General features: G+C 49.9%; 3 protein-coding genes, 1 long non-coding RNA gene, 4 other non-coding genes and 1 pseudogene across 9 annotated transcripts; 1 reads left to right on the plus strand and 8 right to left on the minus strand.

The window, feature by feature from the left end:
* Positions 1-27: 27 nt before the first annotated feature.
* LOC136473783 (probable ribose-5-phosphate isomerase 4, chloroplastic) lies at positions 28-2,163 on the minus strand (annotated as a pseudogene).
* A 371-nt stretch (positions 2,164-2,534) lies between these two features.
* On the minus strand, positions 2,535-3,861 carry LOC136477690 (uncharacterized). Its single transcript, XR_010764081.1, has 2 exons — positions 3,694-3,861; positions 2,535-2,816 (listed from the first exon to the last, which is right to left on the minus strand). It is a non-coding gene; the product is annotated as an uncharacterized lncRNA (long non-coding RNA).
* LOC136512569 (small nucleolar RNA SNORD18) lies at positions 2,949-3,023 on the minus strand. Its single transcript, XR_010773138.1, has one exon. It is a non-coding gene; the product is annotated as a small nucleolar RNA SNORD18 (small nucleolar RNA).
* On the minus strand, positions 3,281-3,348 carry LOC136512072 (small nucleolar RNA Z105). Its single transcript, XR_010772974.1, has one exon. It is a non-coding gene; the product is annotated as a small nucleolar RNA Z105 (small nucleolar RNA).
* Positions 3,442-3,529, minus strand: LOC136512476 (small nucleolar RNA SNOR75). The gene has a single exon (XR_010773097.1). It is a non-coding gene; the product is annotated as a small nucleolar RNA SNOR75 (small nucleolar RNA).
* A 539-nt stretch (positions 3,862-4,400) lies between the features above and the next one.
* Positions 4,401-5,124, minus strand: LOC136477696 (uncharacterized). The gene has a single exon (XM_066475941.1). The coding sequence runs from the start codon at positions 5,100-5,102 to the stop codon at positions 4,479-4,481; it is 624 nt and encodes a 207-aa protein (XP_066332038.1). The 5' UTR covers positions 5,103-5,124; the 3' UTR covers positions 4,401-4,478.
* A 707-nt stretch (positions 5,125-5,831) lies between these two features.
* On the minus strand, positions 5,832-8,256 carry LOC136477704 (reticulon-like protein B8). 2 transcript variants are annotated; one of them, XM_066475951.1, is made up of 4 exons: positions 7,940-8,256; positions 6,626-6,767; positions 6,406-6,475; positions 5,832-6,254 (listed from the first exon to the last, which is right to left on the minus strand). In XM_066475951.1, exons 1-4 carry the CDS (start codon positions 8,245-8,247, stop codon positions 6,085-6,087), a joined length of 690 nt encoding a protein of 229 aa, XP_066332048.1. In that variant the 5' UTR covers positions 8,248-8,256; the 3' UTR covers positions 5,832-6,084. The 2 variants fall into 2 exon arrangements, with proteins under 2 accessions (XP_066332048.1, XP_066332052.1); XM_066475955.1 differs by lacking the exon at positions 7,940-8,256 and adding an exon at positions 6,888-7,877.
* A 6,936-nt stretch (positions 8,257-15,192) lies between these two features.
* LOC136454051 (protein PELPK1-like) lies at positions 15,193-20,523 on the plus strand. The gene is made up of 2 exons (XM_066454605.1): positions 15,193-15,544; positions 20,015-20,523. Exons 1-2 carry the CDS (start codon positions 15,279-15,281, stop codon positions 20,520-20,522), a joined length of 774 nt encoding a protein of 257 aa, XP_066310702.1. The 5' UTR covers positions 15,193-15,278; the 3' UTR covers position 20,523.
* Positions 17,619-17,691, minus strand: TRNAA-AGC (transfer RNA alanine (anticodon AGC)). Its single transcript has one exon. It is a non-coding gene; the product is annotated as a tRNA-Ala (tRNA).
* Positions 20,524-24,348: the final 3,825 nt, after the last annotated feature.

Genomic DNA, 24,348 nt, shown 5'->3' on the forward strand with positions numbered 1-24,348 from the left:
AAAATTGTTGCAGAGAGTAGAAAGAAAATTTGTCATTTTGTAAGGTCAAGAAAACATTTAGACACAAAAGTACAATGTAAATCCAAAGGAAAAACATAAATACCTTCAGTGCCATGTATTTAAGCCAGTGGCTTGGTATGTAATATGTTCTCAAAGAGATGAACTCCTGAAACCCTAGTAGAGCAGTTGTAGCTGTAGTTCTGCCTCACATTCATCGAGTCTGGTGAACTGAATACTAGAACAAAAGATTATGCCGAGATATGGACTTCAACTGTTGTCGACAGAATTGTCAGGTGGTGAACAAAAATACTAATTGTACATGATTAACTCATGGCATTTTGCAGCCAACTGGTAGTAGACTCTTGTTCCGAAGCATGGAGGAAAGCACATCAATCTGCAGAGCAACTCAAAAGGTTTCGCCGCTACTGTATCACGGAAGATTTCACGTCCAGGACCTGCACTTCCCCCTTCGATGCAATGACGGCATATGATCTGCAGGGCAGTAGGTTGCAGTGTAAAAACAACTGAAACTTTTTTCCTAGAGGTTATGTGTGCTCAGAGTCAGAGATTTACTGGTTGCTGCAAATGATCCCATGATCCACAACGCCATCAGTTTTGTCCAACTTCTCTGCTACCTGACCTGTAAGCAAGATGGCAGAGCAATCGTGGTTAACGGATTGAAGCTGAGTTTAGATCTGCAGTTGCGAGGATGGAAGATCTTCCATCCGCATACTGCATACCAAGATCTGGGATTGGAGTTGTGAAGATAACATCGAATACGTGATGGCCCTCCTTGGTAACCAATGGGTGCTCACCCCCTAGTGGACCGGCAGTTCCAAACGATGGCCTCCTCCAAACCTTCATAAGAAAAACACATTGCACTTGTGATCAGAACAGATGCATACTTGATACTTCAGGTTCAGAAACCCAGCAGCTTCTCCAGTTCTGAAATTCCAACAGGGTGTATAGTATTAGCTTCGATGGGCACACCTCTGCATCTCCAAGAAACAAATCGTCGATCTCTTTGGCAGTGTCGATCCAGTTTCCCTAAAATGACCTGTTCCTCTCTTTATGAACATTGCATGAAACGATACGCGCTGAAGCAACGGATGACTGCTTACACATTTAACCAGGACCGGGATGGAACCCTCGACGACCGTCACATATTTGTCATTTCCAGTGATGAAGGCAAACTTGTCAGCTGATTTAGCCATTGCCTGTGTGTATATATATAGACGAGGAAAATAGGATTGCATCATGGTTAATGAGAAAGAAATTGCCCGAGTCATGGCAGCTGGCTAAGAGCCTAACATTTACTCATGTGCCGACTTGTGTCTGTCTCCAAAGACCAAAGGTATCTGCACTGCTTACCTTCTCCGCCATGAAAGAGGGCTCTCCACTCTCGGTCTTGCGCCGCCCAATGACTGCAGCCCTCTTTGATCACTTCAGCATCAGTGAAAGCAAAATCAATCTATAGGTCAGTGAGCACGGTTTCAGAGGGCTGTTCTTCCAGAGTAGCAAGAACTAACAAGATGTTTGTACTAACCTGGGTGCCTTCCTGATAGCTGCTAGCCCGTATCCCTGCCATGTCTGCCTCGTTCGCACTGAGCACGGACCTGGCTGGTCAATCCCAGGATGCTGATTAGAATAGATGCCACTCACTGATTCTATGCCAAAGCAACCAGGACTCACGAGGTGACTGCGGAGATGCCGGTGAGAGATCCCCGGCGAAGGCGCGTGCCGAGGTACTGGATCGCCAGGGCGGACGCCGGGCCGGAGCCTAGCCCCACCACCATGCCGCTGCTCACGAAATTGTCCACCTGGAGCGAGTGAGGAAACATATAATATTCACAGGCACAGCGGCTAAGAACAGGCGGTGGGGCGTCACTTACAGTGAGCTTAGCGGCGTCGAAGAGGTCGACCACGTCGGCGTCGGCCGCCGAAGCCGAGCAAGCAACTCTCCGTCGCATGGAGGAAGGCGGGCAGCTGTTCCGTTGCGGCCTCGGCCACGGGCGGAGCTGCAACGACGGAGCTACACTTGGCCTGGCCATGGCCTCCATGGATTAAGGAATTGAGAAGTTCAGTAGTGCAGGGCCAGGGCGGCACGGCTAGGAACAAGACGGACATGGTAGGGCCCCAGCGGGGATAAGGGAGTGGTGCAGGTGCAAGGCCCACCACTGGTTCACCGAAGGAATTCAGGAGCCACCGCTACTGAACCATTTCAATCACCTCAAAGACGCAACTAGCAATTTCAAAAATTACAAATGCTGACAACGCAATTTCAATCACCTCGAAGACGCAAATCACAAATTCAAAAATTACAAATGCTAACAACGCAAAAAAAAAAATGCTTGACAACGCAAAAAAATGGACTGGCGAATTGAGGTAGGGTCAATTGCGCGCGGTGCAAGTTTGATGGACGGAACTAATTACACAGAAACTGAGATAAATCAAATGAAATTTTACCAAACACTACAACACTATTCAATAAAAGCACAAGAGGAAAAGGGAATCAACAATCAATCCCATACGACTTATTTGAGTGCCAGGAATCTCATTTAACTGCATTAACATCAGTCACAAAGCAACATATGATTATCCTCACAATACAATAAACCCAGTCTCAGAACATGTCCAGACTCTTAATGAGCTAGAATTAACCAAAACCAAGGATGGTTTACATAGCCTACATCTACAGCAAAGCAGCCATAGTGCAGGTGAAGCTCCCCTTCCTGAGCCCCAAGATGCGCCTACTTAGACCTCTGCCGCATCTTTCGGCGCTTCCTCTTGAGCCTCCTCATTCTCTTCTTCTTCCACTGCACATCAAATGAAACACGATGAATCAGTTCACCCACATTCAATAGCAAGTGCTTAGATTCTAATAGGAAGTCTCATCTGAAAAAACATTAAACTGAACAAGACCTAACTAAAGACTATGCAATTTGTCAGGGATCAGAAATATGGAGTGTTATACTCATCACTGATGATCAGAAACACGGACCAATGGTTCTTCATCACATCCCAACATCTTAAAGACCAAACAGTTAACTTGCAAGTAACAATCACCCAGCAACAGAGTGTTAATCATCGCATGAACTAAGTCTATGCCTCTTGAACAACGAATGAATTTGCAAGAACTAATCAACTAAAATAGTTCGTAATCAGCACAAAATAACAAGGAAATGTCAGTTTGTCTTGTACAACCAACTCATTGTGTAACCAGCAAATAAACAGTTGGAACTATGCAAAGGAATAGCTGTAACATGCAGTGAACTGGCATTCAGAATGAGTAGGAGGTATTTCTCATCAATTAGATCAGAAAAATCTAGTTTTTCCTCATTATGCCAGTTTTTGCAGAAATAATAAGAAATAAGAAATAATCTAAAATCTAAAACTTGTAACAGAGCAGCAACAGAAACGAAAAAATTCAACTGATTACTGTTCTCTCAGACAAATGCCTCGATTGTCCCCATGGTTTAATGGAATGGATTCGATCGGACTCGTCATCTGTGTTTGGTCATCATAGAGAACATCATAGTGTCACCAACACTCTAGCAAGCACGAATTCCACAGCCCACAGCCAAACCCTAGAACATTACTATCTCCGCAAAACTACGTACTGTAGGACACAATTTCATAATCATCGCATCATCACCGAAACAAACATCACAACGGAGGTGAGGGAAGACGAACCTTGGCCCTCATCGCGTCGGCGGGAGCGGAGCGCGCGAACGAGCTCCCTCTGTCTCTGCTTGCGGCGGCGAGGGGAACGTCGAGTTGGGGACGGATCGGATGGAGGCGGCGGTTCCTCTCGCTTCTAATTTATAGAGACAGGGGTCTTGGGTGGAAGCGAAAACCCTAGCCGTGATGCCCTCATTGACGGCTGAGATCTGCCGGAGCGGGGAGTTTGGAGCGGAGGATTTGGGCTTCGTTCGTGGGCTCCGTATCAGAATAGGCCGGAGTGGAAGGTGGCTTGTTATTGCGTATCGGGCCAAATGGGCCTTATCAGAGTCGGGTCCCAATATGATGCAATACGTTCCGTTTGCCTTTCTTTCTTTCTTTTTTTAGAATTGTTTCTCTCCCACAAAATCCACAGCTGAAGTTTCAAAAGAAAAATCCACTGCTAAGACTGTGAGCTTCGCAAATTTCCATTCTTGGTTGATCAGTGATTAACTTGTGTACCGTTTTGGAACATACAAGATCCGTGTATGTATGTTTACTGTAACGTCACCGTAATGATCTGTTCATGCTAAAAAGAACCTATATTTGTAGCGGTAAAAGCATGGCAGGCGCATCTCTTGGAGCAACAAACACATCCGATTAAGAGTTCATGCTTCCAACCACATGGTATCAATCACGCTCTAGACCCAGCATTTGAGGGGATCGCACGCGAGGCACGATTACGAGTAGTAGTAATAAAAATAAAAACCGAAAAAGGAATGGTGACCGTCGCAGAAAACACAAACAGCAAGCTTTGGTCAGTTGTTGCCCCCTCCGCTCGCGTTGGGGTCGTTGTTGGCGTTCGTGCTCGCGGCCTCTGCGGCAGGAGGCGCCGGCTGCGACGGCGCGGGCGGCGCGGGCGCGGCCCAGCCGCCGATGGGGTGGAACGGCATGCCGGGCAGCGGGAGCCCCGGGATGGCGGGCATGCCGCCGGGGTTCGGTAACAGCGGGAACGACGGCATGGTCGACGGCGGCAGCCACCACTTCATGCTGCGGCTGCCGGCGGCGGAACCGGCGGCGTTGTTCCAGGCCCTCACAGTCACGGGCTCCGTGGCCGGCCCCGCGGCGGCGCGGACGACGGTGACGGTGGTCGGGGAGGGGACGGGCGCCGCGGCCGCGGCGTACGGGTACGGCGCCGCGCTGCCGAGCTCCGGCTCGAACTCCACGTGGCTGATCTCGTTCTCGCTCTCGTAGTCGTCGCCCAGGGACGGGTCCAGCGGCTCGGTCTCCGCGCCTGCCGTCGCCGCCTTGGAGCCGAAGGAGAACTCCAGGCCGCCGTTGGCGTCGTTCAGAAGGCGCATGGCGTGCCCGGGCCCGGTGCAGAGCAGGGCGATGGCGAGGAGGCCGACGAGTAGGAGGGACGACGACGGCTTCTGCTCCATGGCTGCTTCTTGATGGCTTTCTTTGCTTTCGCCGGTGAAAATGGCTGGTGATGAGACGCATGAGCGAGCAATGCGAGTTTTATAGCATGGCTGGAGAGCAGTTTGGTTGGATCGTGGTGACCTGCATTCCGGTTTTCTGAATGATCTAATCGTTTTGACTGCTACTACATGCCGGACGCGTGCAACATCTATAGCACCTAAGTTTAAACTACTTGTTTTAGCATTCAGAATTCATAATCAAATGCAGATCAACTCTCCGGAGATTAATTAAATCCACTCATGCTTATTGTCTTCTGCCAACCAAACCTGCCATTGCATCTTAATTCACGATTCCTCTGTCAGGTATTTCTCTTTTTCAGACACCATGGCAGTTCAGTACGTACAGTCATATGTAGTTCTTGAAGGTCACAGGAGCAAGGTTTTATTTTAACTTTGTGAAAACAAAGTGTAAACTTTGCCGAGCTAATGGAATTGCGAAACAAGGAATATAAGAGTCATATACATAGCGAAAGGGTCTCTAGCTCTAGTGGTTAGAGCACCTCAGTAGCATCCAGCAGGCCAAAAAAAAAAAGAGTCATATACATATGCCAGAACTTGTGCTTGCAGATTGAGCTTGAAATGGCACAATCTTAGAAACGAAGGAGGAAAGGAGGCTATCGGCAACTTCCAGTTTTCAGAAATGAATTATGGGCACACTTCATTACTTGAGCAGTGAACTAGCATCCATGTTCAGAAATTTAAATGAGCGGAAGAACTTGAATAGCGGACCACATGCATTGCAGCTTAAATGAGTGGAAGAACTTGAACAGTGGATGCAACATGCATTGCAGCTTAATAGGTTTAAACCCGGTGGGCAATGAACTAGCACCCATGTTCAGAGTGGCACACAGCTTAAGTAACAATTGACGCAAGTCTGCCATGCACAAGAGGGCGCAACATCAGTTCACCAACCCATTCATTCATGAGAAAACCAGCGGCTAAACTACTCGTTCTTCTTAGCCTTCATGTTCCCCTTGGGAATCTTGCTCAAGACGCCCTGGTCAAGCTTCTGATACTGATCTCGCAGCAGACCAAGAAGGCTGTAGAGGAAATCATCCACTTGGTCTTCGTACTTCTCATAGAGCACAGGAAGTGTGTGAACACAAACAAACCCTGTTCCAGGTAATCCAACATCTTTGTCAGTACTACCACGCATGCTGAAATGTGTGCATTCATTAAATAGGAACAGGGCATTGTTTCTCAGTGGCAATTGACGAAAATGCAAAATTGTGGCTGACAAGAATGGATATTACAGGCCTCTTACCGATATATATGACTGTCAGGAAATTGCACCAACTTCCAATCACTGCAGCAGCCCACAATCCGGCGATCGCCTGAAAGAAAACATAGCACCACAATTAAAATGTCTGTCTAAGACAGACAGAATAGGAATGGTTATAAAATGGCATTCAACAATATCATAAATGTGTCAATCATATATTCACATCTATTTGGATAGATAAACCCAGAAAAGTCTCACTTACCACTACAAAATGCTTCAAGTTTCTTTCACAAGACACATCCTGAAGGAAGCACAGGAACTTGTTTACTTGGGCACCGATTGCAACGGCAATGTTCACAAATAACTCATCAGGCAATTCAACTCGGGGCACCTGAGAAGGAGATCTAGAAGTAGAAAAGGATTTCAGATTATTGTGTCAACAGAGATACTGCTCAAATGCTTTACATATTATTTGCAAAAAAATTCTTTACATATCGCAAAAAAATGCTTTACACATTCCATACCCGCTTAGCATGTTTGAGAAGTTGGACCAAACAAACTGGATAACCATTCCAAGAACAAGTGCAAACGAAACAATTGTCAGAAAATGGTAGTCAAGCCACTCAAAGAAAACCCAAATAGCTGTTGCAAGAGCCAGAACACTCGATGATATTTTCTTGTTCCTCCATAACAGCACATCAGCAGCTACAATTAGTGGAATAAGGGGGGGCAAGCACTGGAAAAAGAGAGAGAACAAACAGCCATAAGGGGCTTCTTAGGGGCACATGAGAAGAAAGGCCAGTGGAACAGGATCAAAAATATGAATTTAAGAAAATGCTAGACCAATGTACTTGGCTGAAAGAACTAAATGGAACTAAATATTCAGACATTTTCTACTAGTAGCACCAGTTCCTAAAATCGATTGACTGAAATAGTTGTACACCTTCCTGAATCTTGACAATGACATAATACACCTGGATTATCTACTGAAGCTGTGAAGCACATAATGTAGCAAAACTTTCTGTTGAATTCAGTTGGTGCAATATAAATTTTAATATGCTACTAGGCAGTTACAGTTCCAAATCCAATCTCCAACAAGGGGGGAAAAAGGGAATCTTCGACAGTAACATTTCCAGCAGATAAGCATTAACCGAAACAGCGTCCTTCAATCATCAAAGCACTTAAAGACCAACACTGGCCGATTTGGCGGTTCCTCACCAAAGAAACCAGGCAAGACAATATATTTCTCCAGCTAGGAGAAGGAGAGAATCAGGCCCAGAACTCCTCGATGAGCTGTCCATCTCTTTGTTTCATAAATAAAACCCCAAGATTCATCGCACCGTGCCCAAAACCACCAAAATGCCCCCCGAAAGAAAAAAAAAACAAGGAGATGCAAAAATTCCACAGAAGCAAACTAACTTAAACTCAGGGCTCCATAATCTAAAAGGCGCGCCTCCTTTTTTTTCCTACAGTAAAGCCCCCAGCTCCATCTCTTTTACTAGAAAAAGGAGCAGGTAAAGAGAAAATCCCTTAAGATTCCACATCGCCGCTTGAACTACCAAGGCAGAGACTGTACCGGGCAAAGGAGCAGCGACGACACGAACAGGCAGAGAGCCGGCCAGCACTCTGGAGTCCCGAGACGATCGCGAGAAGCAGGCAGCGAGCAGGCGAGCACGAGCAGCGTGGTTGAAATGAAAAAGGCGCTGGTTGTGGTTGACTGGTTGGTGGCTTTGGCCGCTTGGGGAGAGAAGAAATCGTACTAGCAAGTAGCAGCAATTGATTCTCAACTCGACAACTCCGGGAGGAGGAAGGACGGGGCCGGAGCGGCCCGGGCGGGTCGTGTGAATGCGGTTCGACTGGTGGGTCACTGGCATGCGGGCCCATCCTGCGACCCGACCCTTGCCGTCTGTTTGGTTGAGGGGATAACTCGGATGAAGTGGGATGATCCTGGGACGAGGGTTGTATGGATAAGAGGTAGCCAGGGACGAGTCCGTCCCTGCGAGGAATATGTTGGCAGATTCGGGACACCCCCGTCCCACGAAATCGAGGGGACAGGGTCAGCCCAAATGGGACGAGCGGGCTGGTGGCGAGGAAGAAGGAGAGAAGGTGCGCTCGCTCACGGACGGCGTGCGAGAGAGGATGGGAGGAAGAAGGACGACGCTCGTAGGAGCTTGAAGACGGAGGAACCCGACTGGGGCGAGCGCCGCCGCCTCGCAGGTCGCCGCGCGGACGAGCACGTCGCCTCTCAGGCCGCCGCACGACGCAGGGGAGAAGGGAGAGGAGAGAGGATGGCTAGCGCGGGTTCCACCACCAGCCCTGCGCGAGCTATGCCCGTCCTCGTCGTGCACCGGGGCAACTTCGGCGGGCGACTCGTGACTACAGGGCTGGCGGACAGGGGCGAGCAAGGTCGAGCGGGCCGACTCCGGTGAACGGAGGCCCGGCCAGCCAGAGCGGGGGCCTGAGTGGACGGCGGAGGAGGCACATGGAGATCGCCGGTGGAGGCCCGAGCAGCAAGCACGGGTCGCGACTCGCGGTCCGAGACGGAAGAACGAAGAAAGGATAAGGAAGAAGAAAAAAGAAAAGAAGAAAAAATCTGATGGATGTGGGCCCTGTATATCAGTGGCTCATCGTACTTTTGATGTCTATGAAACAAACAGAAAACAGGTTAATGTCATCCTTTCTCAACTAAACAAAAAATAAACTCGTTTCGCCCCACAAACCAGAGATAGAACCATCCCACTCACCTTATCTATCAAACAAACGCTACCTTAGTTCCCAATCCCACCAGGCCAACACCGATGTGGCCGTTGCGCCGCCCGTACGTGTGCCACTGCCACTGTGGGTCCCTGGGCAAGGGGACCTGCTATGCGTACCCACTTGTTGTTGCGTACTAGTCACTTGTGGGTGGGTCACAGGGAAGTATGATCGTGGCGGGCCCCGCTGGTAATGGAATATCTACGTCATCCGGAGAGAACAGAACAGTGTGCTGCAGTGCTGGTAGTATAAAAGCACGAGGGAAGCGTGGTCCACCGGCCAAGTTATTTGCGCGCGTCTCGTGATTTGCAGATCGGCAAAGTTATTTGCGCGCGTCAAGCTTGATTCGCAAACTGCATGTAAAACAGTTCATACGGAGGAGCATCGACTATGAACTTGTTTTAAAGCTGCCTTATCATTTTTCAAAAATCATACTCGAAATTCATGCTCTCTCCCGTTCTACCTAATTTTTTTTTCAATTCAACCCTTTTTTAAAATAAATTATGTTCGGCCTCTTGGGAGATTTAAACTCATCTTTGGACCCTGAGGTCGGCGCTAAGACTCATGGCGCCGAGGTAACACGTTTCGACGCCATAGATCTTGGCTCCGAGGTGCCTGGCCTAGCACAACATGCCATCCCTAATTTTTTATAATTTAGCCCTTTTTTTGAAGAAAATTTATGTTTAGCCCCTCGGAGAAGTAAACTCATCTTTGTACGCTGGGGGTCGACACCAGGACTCATGGCGTCGAGGTAACACGTCTCGGCGCCACAGATCTTGGCTCCGAGATGCCTGGCCGAAATCCTAGTTGACATTGACGTGGTCGGAACCTCGACATGGCGCCGAGGTCGACGTCAAAATCTGTGGCGCCGACCTCAGACGCCACGGACTCTGGCGCTGAGAGTATGGACGTCTACGACGCAGAGGGCGGAAGCGGCGGCAGAGGCTGCGTGCCAGCCAGTGCCTTGTGCTGCCCCTCTGGGGCTTTGTCTCGGAAATCACAGAAGAGAGAAGGAAGAGGAGAGGGCGCCTATGCTTGAGGATTATACTTGGCCATCGGGCCGGCCCGGCTCAGCACGGCACGAGCCCGTGCCAGGCACGGCCCGGAGGATGTCGGGCCGGCACGGCACGCGGGCCTCCCGGGCCGTGCCCAGCCAGGCGTCGTGCCTGACCAAGGGCCCAGGCACGGCCTGCTGGGCCATTTTTCGGGCCGGGCCGGGCCGAGAAGGCACGGCCTGCCAAGCGTGCCAGGCTGGCCCGAGGCCCACAGAGAGAGGGAAGGGGAGAGCAGGAGGCAAGGGCAGCCACGGGGAGCGGCGGCCGCCGCCGGCGCGCTCGCCCTGGTGGGGAGGGGGCTACGCGGGCGGAGGGGAGGCAGCCAGGGCGCTTGACGCCGGATCCGTCGGGGTGAGCGGAGAAGGGAGCAGGGCGGAGCTCGGGGTCGGCGTCCCACGGACCGCTCACTGGAGGAGGTCGCCCGCTCGCTGGATCCGGTAGTTGCTCGCCAGATCCGGCTGCCACCTCGTCGGATCTGGCCAGTCTCCACCGTCGTCTCGTGCGGGCGCCGCCGGATGGAGGAGAGGAGAGAGGGCGCCGCCGGAGACCTCCCCGTGCCCGCCATAGCTGGATGCCTGGATCCGGCCTCCCCGCGCAGCGACGTCGCCGGATCTGGCGTCCCCGCGCCTTTCTGGCACCGTAGGGAGGAGAAAGGGCGCACGCCGCCGAAGGGAGAGAGGCAGAGAGAGGGCGCGCATGGGTCGGCTGGGGCTAGCGCCGCCGTGCTCCTGGGACCACCGCGCCGCTGGAGGGTGAAGGCTGGGTGCCACATCTCGGAGACGAAGAGGGAGAGGGCCCGAGAGCGAGAGGGTCGGGCGCCGCATCTCAGAGACCGAGAGGGAGAGGAGGGGTGCGGGTGCGGGTGCGTGAGTGCGCGACGGCGTGGGGCGGTGGGGGAGAGGACTGAGGAGGGGTGCGGACCGTGCGGTGCGGGTGCGGCGTGGGGGAGAGCCGGAGAGGAGGGGTTTGGGGAAGGTGCGGGTGCGGCGTGGGGGAGTGCGTGAGTGCCGCGGGGAGGGGAAGTGGAGTGAGGACTGAGGAGGGCGGTCTGGAGGGGAAGGGAGGGGGCGGCCGGCCGGGCCGTTGCCGGGCCGTCTGTTGAAGGCCGGGCCGTGCCGTGCCAGCCCACGGGCCTGAGCAGCGGCCCAGGCACGGCCTGCTCCCTCGGGCCGGGCCAGCCCGGGCCCGCATGTCACCGGGCGGGGCCGTGCTCGTGTCGGGCTAAAAAAATGAGCTTCGTGCCGTACCGTCATGCCTCGGGCTACATGACCAACTATATTGAGGATGAGTAAAGGTGCGGTCGATTTCTTTCTTTTTTTTCGGATGCAGGGCTTGTGCAGTAGTGGAGGATGCGGGCATGCGGCTGCTGTTGGTGGCCTCCTGCCGAAACGAGTGGAGAGTGAAAGCGTGTTGGGAACTTGAGATGGATTTTTCTATTTTTTATTTAATGATGAGAAGTCTCGTGCGTGAGCTGACAGCAGTCTGGGTACTTCTCTCTCACATGGCATGCGGCTGGTTGGCGCTGTTGGTGTGGGTCCCCCACCCTAGGTCTGGTGTAGTAGGCTGGTAGGCTACTTTATCGTTTTTTGTGGGAAAAATTTTAAACTCGTGAATTGCGTTTTTTCATAGGACGGAGGGAGTAGCTCGCGATCGCTAAGTCACACCCTTTTTGTCAGATTTTATTACATAATTAAAAATCTCCTTTTCCGTTTCTTTCTCCCCGGCCTGCCGTTTCAAGGACTACTAGTATACATTTTATTTATTCTCTCTTTGCTGCGCTAAAATGAAAAATAAAATGCAGTTTGGCTTTTTATACTATGTATCTTGACATAGTGTACATCTAAATACGTAGCAAAAAAAAATTATGTATCCAAAAAAACAAAACCTCTTGTGATTCAGAATGAAGAGAGTATGATCAAAGAAGAAAAAGACACATTGAGGTGCCTTTTTACGAGCATGGACGTCTGCGGCGCCTACCTGCCTTTTGAATTAAAACTAGACAAAGTGGCAGCGCTGCAGACGTCCATGCTCGTAAAAAGACACAAAGATTCAGCGCTTGAATGCACTGGGCTAGCACTGTTTACCAGATAAAATAAGGCCATGTTTGAAACACAGGAATCAAAAACATAGGAATGAAAAACACACACAAAGATTCAGCGCTTGAATGCACTGGGCTAGCACTGCTTACCAGATAAAATAAGGCCATGTTTGGAACACAGGAATCAAAAACATAGGAATGAAAAAAAACACAGGAATAGAAAATGAGTAGAGGTTGAAAACTGAGGATTGAAAAACATAGAAATTTTATGGGAATGAGTGTTTGGAATGGAGGAACCAAAAGTTTCAGTTAGACAATTAATACCACTTTAACAATATTTTTTATGTTATAATAATCAACATTGTAGGCGTTAGACAAATGATCCCATGCATTTGGACAACAGCAGTATCGAGAAATGAGCTAGTGCTATGTTTATCTCCTCTGCACTCTTTTTGCCTCGGTCTTATGCGAAACCAAAGCTCAGACTGGATGCATTTTTTCCTATGTTTTGTGAAGGAAACCGAACCTTTCCTTTGGAACTGAAATGAGCGTTTCTCCGTTCCAAACATTGCCTGACGTCGTCCAAAAAGAGGAACGGGTTTCCTTCAAAGTTCCTATGAAAATACTTCGGGCCTGTTTGGAACGCAAGAATTTTACAGGAATCACACATGAATTTCACAAGAACCAGTTCAATTTCACAGGAAAAACGCAGGAATAGAAAAAAAATCTCGTATTCCAAACAGGCCCAGACCAATCCAAACGGTCCCTAAGATGAGTTTTAAAAATGCAAAAACTAAGAGCATCTCCGAGAGTTTGTCAAATTTTACTTGGCAAATCTTGTGATTTGTCAACTCCCAAAATTATATGCCAAGTAAAAAAACAATCCATCTCCAAGAGTTTGGCATTTTTGATTTGGTAAAATAAAAAAACCCGTTAACAAAACGAAGAGGCCCGCTAAGCGAACGAAGAGCTCCGGATGCCAAGCCGTATACGCGCGCGTATATTTGCGCGCGCGGAGGGAAGATTTGCCAAGTTGCTATTGATGCCAAGTTGTTTTGCCAAACTGTTGAAGGCTATTTTTTCTTGTTTTACCAAAATTATATGGATGCCAAGTTGAGATAGCAAACTTTTGGAGGTGCTCTAACGCGCTTGAATGCACATGGCTGAACTAACTGGAGATGCCGGGTACCGATCCCCGTACCTCTCGCATGCTAAGCGAGCGCTCTACCATCTGAGCTACATCCCCTACATATCGGTTTGTTCCTTTTTGTACATATTTGATACATTTCTTAAAATTGTACAAATACTGCACGGGTGCCCGCGCAGCCAAAGGATTGGCACGAGTTGATGCACTCGCAGCGCCGAATAGGTGTGTTTAGTTCGTGTTTGAATCCGACCTAGCTAGCGCCAATTAAACATGGGCAGCCAAAGTCTGATTTGTGTGCAATGCTGCCAATGCAATACGCACTTGTTTGATTGTATTGACTGTTTAAAATCTATGTTAGAAATGATGTGCTTGGTTACCTGCTTTGCCTAGGTATAGGAACACCTCATCTTTATACTATTATTACGTTTACCTCTGAGACATTATGTTGAACATCCAGCATGCTCCTCTGCTTCCTTCCGGCAGGCACCTCTCCGCCACGCCGGCGTCTGGGCCAAAGCTGGAGGAAGCATATGAGCATGAACACCATGTAGCATGGGTGCAGCAACGGCTCGGCAGGCATGGTGGCGGTACGTCGTGGGAGGAGGGGGAGCGAGGTGCTGGGGGCTGAGCACCCGCCTCCCCCACACCATGATCCCTAGAGATGCGATGATGTGTTTTTGATCGGATTTGCACAGGTCGGGCGGTGGCCTGATCGATTCCTCGCATTGTGATGAGGAGGTGAGTGAGAGAAGACGTAGAGACAACAAGGGTGGAGGATGACATGGACCATGCCAGGCCGGGGGTGGCCTGATCAGTTCATCAGGTCTAGTGGAGTGGATCTCGGCTGTCGCCAACAAGCCACTGGAGCACCAGCTCCCGTCTACTTCCTTCAAAGCGTCGGCCTACCAAGTGGAGCACCGGGAGGTGACACGAATGCTTACCATGCTCTAGGCAAGCCAGGCTTGCGGAGAATGAGCTCGCCTAGCGTTTTCAAAAAGCCAGGTCAAGAGGTGGTCATTGCATTAGTGAGAGGTCTAGTCACGGGCTAAGAACAGACAACCAAAAAGACCAAAATTGTATTGCTAGAATATGGATAGAAGGCTAGTCCCTGGCAGCCGGAAACCTGAAACATGATCACATTCCTCGTTTCGGGACGTCCACGCCCCTGATTCGAGAACTTTTACGTTCCCATGTTATTATAAAATAACATCCGAAGTTTCCATTTCCGTTACCCTGTCGGAACATGGGTGCTAAGGGCACGCTCATACTACCCACACCGCTGGACCAGCATGCAACGCCAACCCAACACATTGTGACGCGTGGCCCAACGAAATCTTCAGTTCTTCACGGAGGCTATCCGGCCACAGAGGACAAGGCTGAAGGGTGAAGGCCAAAATGCAATATGGGCAATGGACATTCGATCTCCATCCACGGGCACGACCACCCGGACTCACAGACACAGAGAGAGCCACAGAGGGCACTGGCCGCCACAAATAAACCCCATCGTCCCCTGTCCGGCGGTCCGTCCCTCCCAGATGGATGTACTGCGGGCTATACCCTCCGACTCCGATCCTCTGAGCTCTGGGCCGTAGCCGAAAAGTCGGGCGGCGGACAAAGTGCGAGAACAAAAGGTGAGCAGTGGCTGCAAAGCTCGCCGTACATGTACATGCGGCTGTCTATCGTTCACCAGTCCATGGATCCCGTAACGACAAACCCGGCCCATGCCGGCGTCGGGTGGCTAGCAACCAACGCTAGTGCTGGGTGGTGCGTGGCGCGTCACACGGGCACGGCGTGCTGCTATAAATTGCCATGCACAGCTCCCTCCTTTCGCACTGCCTCCTGCCTTCAGTGAAGAGACAAGCTAGCTAGAGTGTTGTGGTTACAGCAGCGCAGCAGCCACCAGCAGAGCTCGCTCTCCGGCATGGCCTCCACCTCGAGCCGCTTCCTGGCCGTGGCGCTCGTCATGGCCGCCGTGCTGCTCGGCGGCGCCAACACGTGCCACGCGGCCCGCCGCCTCGACGAACTGCCGCCGCTGCCTCAAGTGCCAGGTGTGCCGAAGCTGCCGATGCCTCAAGTGCCGAAGCTTCCAGTGCCGCCGGTGCCCGAGCTGCCGATGCCCCAAGTGCCGAACCTGCCTCAACTGCCGGGCGTGCCCGGCGTGCCGCTGCCGTCCGCCGCGGTGCCGTAGCTGCCGCGCGCTCCCGTTGATGCTGTCCCGTTCCCGGCGTGGACGAGCACCGCCGCGCGTCCACCGTCGTGCAAATGCAGCCGACGGCCGACGCCCTGTCATGTACCTGTGTTTATGTTTGTGTGTGTCTCATTATATTCGTCGAGAGGCCTTAACATTCCTTCATATCCATACACAGCGTATTGGTCACGCAAATATCATTATCTAAAAAAAGGGCCCGTGAATATATATGTTGTAGGGTACGTATTTGTACACGGTGTTACACTGCTAGGTGTATATGTATATGCCACTAGTCTGTGCCAGTGGATGTGATGATGTTAACGTGTTGCATGCGTATTATTTACTGATATTAATGAATGTGATGAGTATTTGTCTATTGTACTATATATACCATTGTATTTTCTCCTGCAGGGAAAATAAATATGCTCATTGCGGCAGCTTATTAAACACAAATTATCTGATACATGTTGTAAGAACGTACAATCAGGTTCAGCAGACTAGCTAACCACCAACCTAATAAGCATACTGCTGGCCTACAGTTGGGCACAGACGACATCTTTATATTCCATCTTATTTGTGTTTGCTCTGTTCGCTTGGCTGATAAGCATGGCTGAAAGTACTATGGACTGATTTATTGTGAGAGAAAAATACTGTATGTTGGCTGAAAAAGTACGGCTTATAAGCCAAGCGAAGATGGTGTAAGTTAGTTGTGTACTGTACGAGGTGGTTGTTTGCTTGAAAACCTCATAGGCACAGCTTCCATAGTTCCATATCCCACGCATATATCGTATCCCTTCTAGGTGGCTAGGTGTCCAAAATCATACACTTGGGATGGCTTGCTACATGTGCAGGCAAGGTTGCCCGGTGAGAAACCAAAACAGGCCATAGGTTCTACGGATTTTTAATTTTGGAATCCTTCCGGGCATGCATCCTAGCCCTAGGTATGAGAAAGTAAATTTTGCCCTTGAGGGCACATGCTCTCCCAATGCGCACCATTTGGATGTGCACACGTGCCCTTGAGGGAAAAAAAAACTGATTTCCCCTAGGTATCCGAAATTGAATGCCAAGGATGGTTGCATATGCCAAACAAGCTTGCTTGGACAGACTAGACTGGGAAACTAATAAACAAGCGCTCTATGTGCTACGGATTCTTCTTAGGCCCCGTTCGCTGGTCTGAATTTTGGCTGAAACTGACTGAAAAACACTGTTCCGGCTGAATTGTTGTGAGAGAAAAATACTGTTCCGGCTGAAAAAACAAGCCGAACAAGCCAAATTTAAGACAAGCGAACGGGGCCTTAATCTTGAAAATTGCAGCACTAAAGCACTCCAACATAGGAAAACAAAATGGAGATGGAGTGTCCCTAGCTAATTGATTCAACCACACCATTAATTGGACCTCTATTCACGAATCACGAGTGTTTGGTTTGGGTCACCTTGTAGGTCTTTGGGCTGTGCCCTAAACCTCTCGTTGTTCCCTCTCCAAATGTAGTAATCGTCCTTCATTCTGTGCCGATTTGCCGGTGACCCAAACTCTATAGTTTCTTCTCATTTGTATTGTTATTATGTGTTGTATGGCTGAACTTTGGTTATCCACTTAACCATCTGTTCGGGTCTGTAAGCACCCTGCGCAAAACCAAATGTACCTTGATTTATCAGGCCTTGGGAGGCCAATGAATGAATGGAAATGGCCAGGTGGGGGATTCTCTCCCCTTCCGTCGACTTATCAAAAACAACTTTGGTTATCCACTTAACCAGCTTTTTGTCATGGTCTTGGTGTGGCTATAATTGGATTATATAAGTTGGATCATCAAATAAAAAGTATTCAATCATAGTGATTTTTCTTAATTACATCAGCAGAAACAAGCAAGAAACAATATTTACTCATAAGAAATTGATAATATTCACTCGCTGTAAACAGGAACAAGGAGGAAATAATAAGTTTGGCATTGTGCAATATCGTGAGGACTTCTCTTCTTGTCTGTCGTCAGCAGAGCACATGCACATGTGTCTAATAAGCAACAAATGAGTCAGTTTGGCAGCAATAAAAAAAAAGTAACAAAAATGATAAGAATTTGGAGATGCGGGGTATCGATCCCCGTACCTCTCGCATGCTAAGCGAGCGCTCTACCATCTGAGCTACATCCCCTCGATGGATTTTTTGTGAGTTGTTACATATTTGACTAAATTTCTGGAGCAAACAATTTGAGGCGACTAAGACGGTCTCCAGCAACGGGAACCCAAACGCGATATCTATTCACGATTTGAGTCACGTACAGTAAAAGACTCGCGGACCCAAAACTTAGCCTTCTCCAACAGCTGAGGGCCGCACCTATTCTTCACGCTACGGACTTCCCCGACTGCAACGCCGCCAGCGGCTCTGCCCCCACCCCACCTTCCGGTACTGGAGCCAACGAGGGCCCCCTGCATCCGGCACTGACGGGCGGATCCCCTCGCTTCCCCCGTAGGCGGTAGGATGCATCGGCGGCGGGTAGCCAGCGCTATGGAGCTCCTCCTCCTCTTCTGCGATTGCATGCCCAGGCCCGCGCGCTCGACGTTCCCGGCGGCGCGGCAACCCTAGGAGGCCGGCCGGCGCTCCCTCCACTCTCCCTCCGGCGGATCCAGCGCGCCCTCTCTCCTCTCTACCTCAAGCTCCGCGCGGCGAGCAGATCCAACGATCAGGCGGCCAGATCGACGAGCAGGCGGCCGAATCCATGCCGGTCGAGCGCCCTGGCCTCCCTCCCCGCCGAGCTCCGCCTGCCTCCCTCCTCGCCTCGCCGTCGTCGTCGTCGTCGGGCCCGCCTCGTCGCGCTCCGGAGGTGCTCCCACGGCGAGGGAGCGGTCCTAGATCCGGCGAGGCAACCAAGGCCGGCGGCTCCGGAGGTGCTCCCACGGCGAGCACGCCTAGCCGAGCCGCCCCCGCCCCGCCGCGGTCCCGCCTGGAGACTTTGCGTCTCGGTGAAGGACGATGCAAATAAGCGTTCCAGCTGACTTCGTACCCAAAATGCATGCTCTGTTTGAGTGTTCCGTTGGAGTCATTTTTTCTACCGTAAAAACACTGTGTATACCCCATTTTAGGTTTAAGTCGCCGTTTGGGTAAGCTGTTGGACCACCGAGTGCGCGCGCGGTAGGAGCCGCAGGACGCATAATCCAGCGACAAGATGAGCCGCAATCACAGTTGAGTCCACGACCACCCAACAGTCTCCGTGCGTCCAGCCAGAAGATCCCGACCAACGTCTCGGCCTCTCAGGCGGATGGAGATGGTCTGGTCCTCCTGCAGGCAGCAGCAGGCCTCGTACAGTAGGTCGTAGCTGCTTCTGTCATGCAATGCAATTCAATGCAATGACGTAAATGTGCTCTGCTCAATGCTCTAAATGCAGACTTAGAGGTGTCATATCAGAGCTAAAACTTAGAGGTGTCATATAAGAGTGTCATATGTAAGTGTTTGAATTGTAATAATAAAATAAATTATAGAAGTGCTTAGTAATCTGCGAGACGAATTTATTAAAGCCTAACTAATACGTCAGTAGCACATCTTTACTGTAGCACCGCATTGTTAAATTATGGACTAATTAAGCTTAAAAAATTCGTCTCGTAAATTAGTCGTAATCTGTGCAATTAATTATTTTTAGTCTATATTTAATACTCTATATACGGTGTCAAACATCTGGTATGATCGGGTCTCAACTCTAAGCGAGTAAATGGTGTCCGTCCCTTCGACGTCGGCCAGCCGAGGCAACGAACTGTGGCTGCCCATGCTTCCCGCGCCGCGCGACCGCCACGCCAACCCCTGCTGCCTGCTGGCGCTCAGCTCGGTGTGCTCCAGTCGACGCGGCAGCGTCAGTGTGTGTGTGTCCGTGTGGATTGAGCCTGCATAATGGCAACAAAGCAAAGCCGTGGAGTGGAAGAGCCTCAGGAGAGATCTCTGGGTTCTGGTGGGAGGCTATGGAGCTTCAGCTCAAAAACGAGGGGTTGCCGGAGATGGAGCCCGGGTTCTGATGGCCAGGAAATGGGACGACCATCTTGAGGACGGAGGACCAAGGCTCCAGTGGGGCAACTCAGGAGTGCTCTGGTCGATCTGGACGCCAGGTGGTGGACAAATTTTCCAGCCTTTTCCTCTTCTGTGATTTGAATTTGATACTGCATTGGAGCTGCAGCGCACGATCCCCAGCTCACCTAAACGCAGAAATTCTAGGCACACGGCTACCAAGAATCCGCCTCGATCGATCGATCCCTGCAACTAATCTTTCTTTTCCTGTCCTGTCCTGTCCTGTCCTGCCATTGTGATCACCAACTTGGGCCAATCATCAACTTACGCTGCCACACCGATCCGGCCACCAACCAATCTAATCGCACCCTCCCTATCCCTAATCACCAGGCTATAAATCGCGACGCATTTGACCCCTGCTCTTCGCAACACAGCAACAAACGATCCTGCCTCCTGCTCCTGCAGCAGCATAACCAGAGTGCAGCGAGCGGTCTCCAGAGACAGGCCTAGGCCTAGCTACTCCTAGCAGTATGGCTTCCGCTGCGAGCTTCCTGGCCACGGTCGTGGCGTGCGCACTCCTCCTGGCCAGCAACACCTGCCACGGGGCGCGCCACTTGGCCGACACGACCACCGCGGCCGCGGCCCCTGCTGGTGCCGTCCCTGGCCTCCCCGCCGTGCCGACCTTGCCAACGGTGCAGCCACTGCCCGACGTGCCACAGGTGGCGGCGCTGCCGCCCATGCCGGCCGTGCCCGCGGTCACCGTGCCGCAGGTGACGCTGCCGCCCATGCCGGCGGCTCCCAAGGTGACCGTGCCGCCGCAGGTGGCGCTGCCGCCAATGCCCGCCGTCCCGTCCGTGCTGCCCAAGCTGACCCTGCCACCGATACCCGCCGTCGTTCCGTCCGTCGTCCCCAAGGTGGGCTTGCCGCCGATGCCGTCGGTCCCGGCCGTCAACGTGCCCACGGCGATCGCGGCGCCGCCTCCGTCGGCGTAGATGCGCTCCAAGCCTCCAACAGTTTTGCGTTCGCCGTGTCCGGCCACCATGTCATTGTGCGTGCGTGCGTGCTGTTGTACCGTGTGTAGTGCACGTGCTCTCTTTTCGTGCGTAGCGTTGTACCATTGTACGTATCTATGTATATCCTTTGTATTTTCTACCGCATTTATTCACGCCGTATATGTCTGGTCAACAGTCTCCTTTCTTCTTCTTCTGTTCGAATCTGAACTTCGAAACAACCACTATATATTTGAAAAATTGGCGTAGTCTAAAATTTATCTGCACCTCACATACATTTCTTTTTATTTGCCTACAAAAAGTTGATCCACTTGTTTTCTAAAATAAACAATTTGTATGCAAACTTATAAATATACGCACCCTACCGAATTCATGTGTATCAGTTTTTATATATCGGTCACAAGTAAATCGACCTTTTTTCATTTGGTCAAAATTTATTTTTTATTTTCTGAAAAATATGATTAAATAAGATAAACTTGGAGCTAAGGAGCTCAGGCCATGTTTAGTTCCTCAAATTTTTTGAATTTGGCACTATGCAAAAAGAAGATTTCTCGTCACATCAAACTTACGGTACATGCATGGAGTACTAAATGTTGACGAAATCAAAAACTAATTGCACAGTTTGGTTGTACTTTGCGAGACGAACATTTTGAGCCTAATTAGTCAACGATTGGACAATTATTACCGAATATGAACGAAATGCTACAGTATGCTACAGTACCGCTACAATTCCCTGGGTTTCCGGCGGCGCCGAATCCGGCCGGAACTAAACATGGCCTCAGTAGGTTTGGTTCTTACTAAGGCTCTATTTGGTTATGATCGGCAAGGATTTAATCCATATTTTGATTTTTATCATTCTCAAGATCGATTAGCTCAGTATTTTGAGTGTGCTTAAAGGAATATATTGTATCCACATGGATTTATAGAGCATGTAAGGCCTCTTTTGGATTGGAGGAATTTTCTTTATTTTATGTGTTTTTCTATGAAAACCAACTAGTTTTTGTAAGCATGTGAAGTTCCTGAGTTCCAAATAGGGCTTAAATGTGTGTACGTGTAACAATCATATGAGCTTGTATTGCATTTTTTTGTTAGAAAAATAAAAACTCTGGTGGGTGTGTTGGTATTATGATTTTTTTTCAACATAAAATTCCTTACCATCCTCTCTCTCACGATCTCGCCCAAGCCCGACCGAGTCGTCACTTGAGCCTATAGCCCAACCTCCCGAACATTCGTCCTATTCGTTTGGCTTATAAGTCGTATTTTTTTAGTTAATGAATAATATTTTTCTCTCATAACAAATCAATCAACAGTGCTTTCAGTCATGGCTTATCAGCCAAATAAATAGAGCAATTTACGTTTTTTCAGGCTTGTTTGCATAAATAAAGTACCTATATTTATTTGGAACAGAAGGCTGTCGGCTCTGTTTTTCCATTTCTTTTCCGATAATGCTTAGGAGGGCCTACGCGTACCGATCCAATAGGCCAGCTTACTTTCTGCATCTTTCATCTCTTTTCTCAAAAAATATCTCCTTATCGCTCTCGCCCATCGTGTGCTGCTTTGCGCGTGCGCTCGCTGCTGCCGTCTTTACCGCCACGCGCCCCATCTCGCACCGCGCGGCTCCCCCATCCAGCGTTGCGCTCCATCCTGCGTCGCGCCCCCTCCATCGCCACGTCGCGTTCCATCCCCCGCCGCGCCCGCTCCAACTCGCTGCGCGCTACTCCCCTGCTGCTGCGCACCGTGCCCCGTCCCCTGCGCGTGACGGGTTCTGCTAGGGTGCTATCGAGGTGTCGCCGACACCACCGTTCCCCACCAGATAGGGCGTGCCGCTGTCGATGCCTTGGCTGCCGCGATGCACGACCTCAGCAAGGAGATGTTGCGATGAAAGCGCATGTTGCAAGCGTATGTTTCAAGTGTTTCTAATGTTTCATAGGTATGTTGCAGTTGTTTTATTTGGATGTTGCAAAAGTAGATCGGTGGATGTTGCACATGTTGCATGTGTTTCAGAGGAGGTACGAGTTGGGGGTCGGCAGACGGGGCGCGATGGGGGCGGGGGTACGAGCGCGGTGTGTGGCGAACGGCCTCGAATCGAGGCGGATAGGGCGTGCTGTGAGTGCAAGGCGAGTCCTCCAGACACGCGGCGTTACGACAGGGCGGGATGCGCGTGCGGGGCGAGAAAAATCAACGGACGGGCCGGGGCAGGCTGCGCAGGCGTCTGGACACGTGCGTCCGTCCGGACGCTGGCACCTCCGTTTCTTTTCAGGCGAGGACGAAGGTGTTGATTGGTAAGGCTAGTCTCAACAGAGATTTACTCTAAGCCTTAAAACCTAAACACAGTTACCAAATTGTTCATAGTTTTTTCGCAAACGGGCAAAATTGCTCGTTAAAAAACTATGACAGCAAACTCTATTCCTCTCTTTATAATTAACTTGCCAATTTAGCAAATTTGCTAATGTGTCACATCATTAAATGAGAATAAAATTTCTTTGAAACCCCTTTTAGACTGGCCTAACCATTTTGGAATATGGAGAATCGCGGTAGAGTTAGTAATTTTGCAATCATTTTGAGGTCGGGGTAGTGATTGTTTATCACACCGAATACAAATTACAGAGTATTTATATGTCTATTACTATTGACAATAAACAAAGAGAGCAAAAATACAACAAATATTAGCTGTGGATCTTAATATGCTTCGCAAACTTGTAATGCTCATGTGTTCTCGCAATTTAAAGCTTGTTTGGGAACACACGTTGATGAACAAGTATCTAAAAAACAAAAAAAAAACTTATAATTTAAAATAGAGAGAGTAATGTATTATTCTTATCGAAATATGCAGAGTAGAGTTAGAGTCGTGGATCTCTATATTAAAAGAACGAAAAAATGTAGTGCATGTATCAAGCAGCTCCAACACAGAGTGTGCTTATACAGCTTGAGAAACAACCCGTGAACAAAACACCTTTCTCCAGCTGAACAATCAGAGAGACACAGGGAACACGATAAACTGATGTTGAATTTTTGATGTATCAGCCCCTGGATTAGATACTGCTACATACATACATGGATCGTCGTTTGGGACTTGGGAGACGGGTTTGCAATGCACAAGGCAGCGAAGAGAGGGGAGAGTGGAGACACAGCCTAAGGGGGTGTTTGGTTGAGCTATGGCTGTGGGAAAAAGCTGCTGTGGGCTGTGAGCTGTGAGAAAGCTACTGTGGGCTGTGAGCTGTAGAAAAGCTGAAAGCTGTTTGGTTAAACAAGTATAAAATATATTTTCTATCTTTATCTCTCTTGAAACAACTATGGAAGAGTTTTTTATTCCACCAATTTAGAAAAGCAGAAAGCCAAAAGCCAAAAGCAGGATCAAACCAGCTTTTAAAAATGAACTACGAAAAAGCAGCTGCTTCTGAAAAAGCAACATCCAAAAGCAGCCCCTTTGGTTGAGCTTTTGGCTTTTGGGGCCAAAAGCCAAAGCCAGAAGCTCAACCAAACACCCCCTAAGGAGCTCTGGAGCTGTAGGCTGTAGCAGCCAGCGGCGTTGCAGTCGGCAGGCTCTTGGTGTTGAGCGCATGCAGATCACAGCAATCTTGTTTGAGGTTGAGGATGAGAATGGCCGGGCCCGTCCTGTACCCATATGTAATCCAAATCCGGGCTCCATTGGCGCAGCCGCACCTGGCTGGCGCTGCACTGGCACTCAGCTCCCTGAAAAAAAAACACGTTTGTTTCTTCGATATAGGAATCCTACTATTAGAGTCCCAACGCCAATGGAGTCTACACGTTAATTCTTATTAGATATGCTAGAAAAAAAAAATCAAAG

Source organism: Miscanthus floridulus, chromosome 1 (genome assembly GCF_019320115.1).
Source record: "Miscanthus floridulus cultivar M001 chromosome 1, ASM1932011v1, whole genome shotgun sequence".
In the NCBI taxonomy this organism is placed as follows: Eukaryota; Viridiplantae; Streptophyta; class Magnoliopsida; order Poales; family Poaceae; genus Miscanthus; species Miscanthus floridulus.

What these genes read in the sequence shown, in the direction of transcription:
- LOC136477696 (XM_066475941.1), bottom strand. Translation starts at nt 5,102, where the DNA reads ATGGAGCAGAAGCCGTCGTCGTCCCTCCTACTCGTCGGCCTCCTCGCC.
- LOC136477704 (XM_066475951.1), bottom strand. Translation starts at nt 8,247, where the DNA reads ATGGGCCCGCATGCCAGTGACCCACCAGTCGAACCGCATTCACACGAC. An exon ending in CGTCGCTGCTCCTTTGCCCG is followed by an intron (nt 6,768 to 7,939) that starts GTACAGTCTCTG and finishes TTCTACTTCTAG; the next exon opens with ATCTCCTTCTCAGGTGCCCC. An exon ending in CCTGACAGTCATATATATCG is followed by an intron (nt 6,255 to 6,405) that starts GTAAGAGGCCTG and finishes TACCTGGAACAG; the next exon opens with GGTTTGTTTGTGTTCACACA.
- LOC136454051 (XM_066454605.1), top strand. Translation starts at nt 15,279, where the DNA reads ATGGCCTCCACCTCGAGCCGCTTCCTGGCCGTGGCGCTCGTCATGGCC. An exon ending in CCGTCCGCCGCGGTGCCGTA is followed by an intron (nt 15,545 to 20,014) that starts GCTGCCGCGCGC and finishes ACCAGAGTGCAG; the next exon opens with CGAGCGGTCTCCAGAGACAG.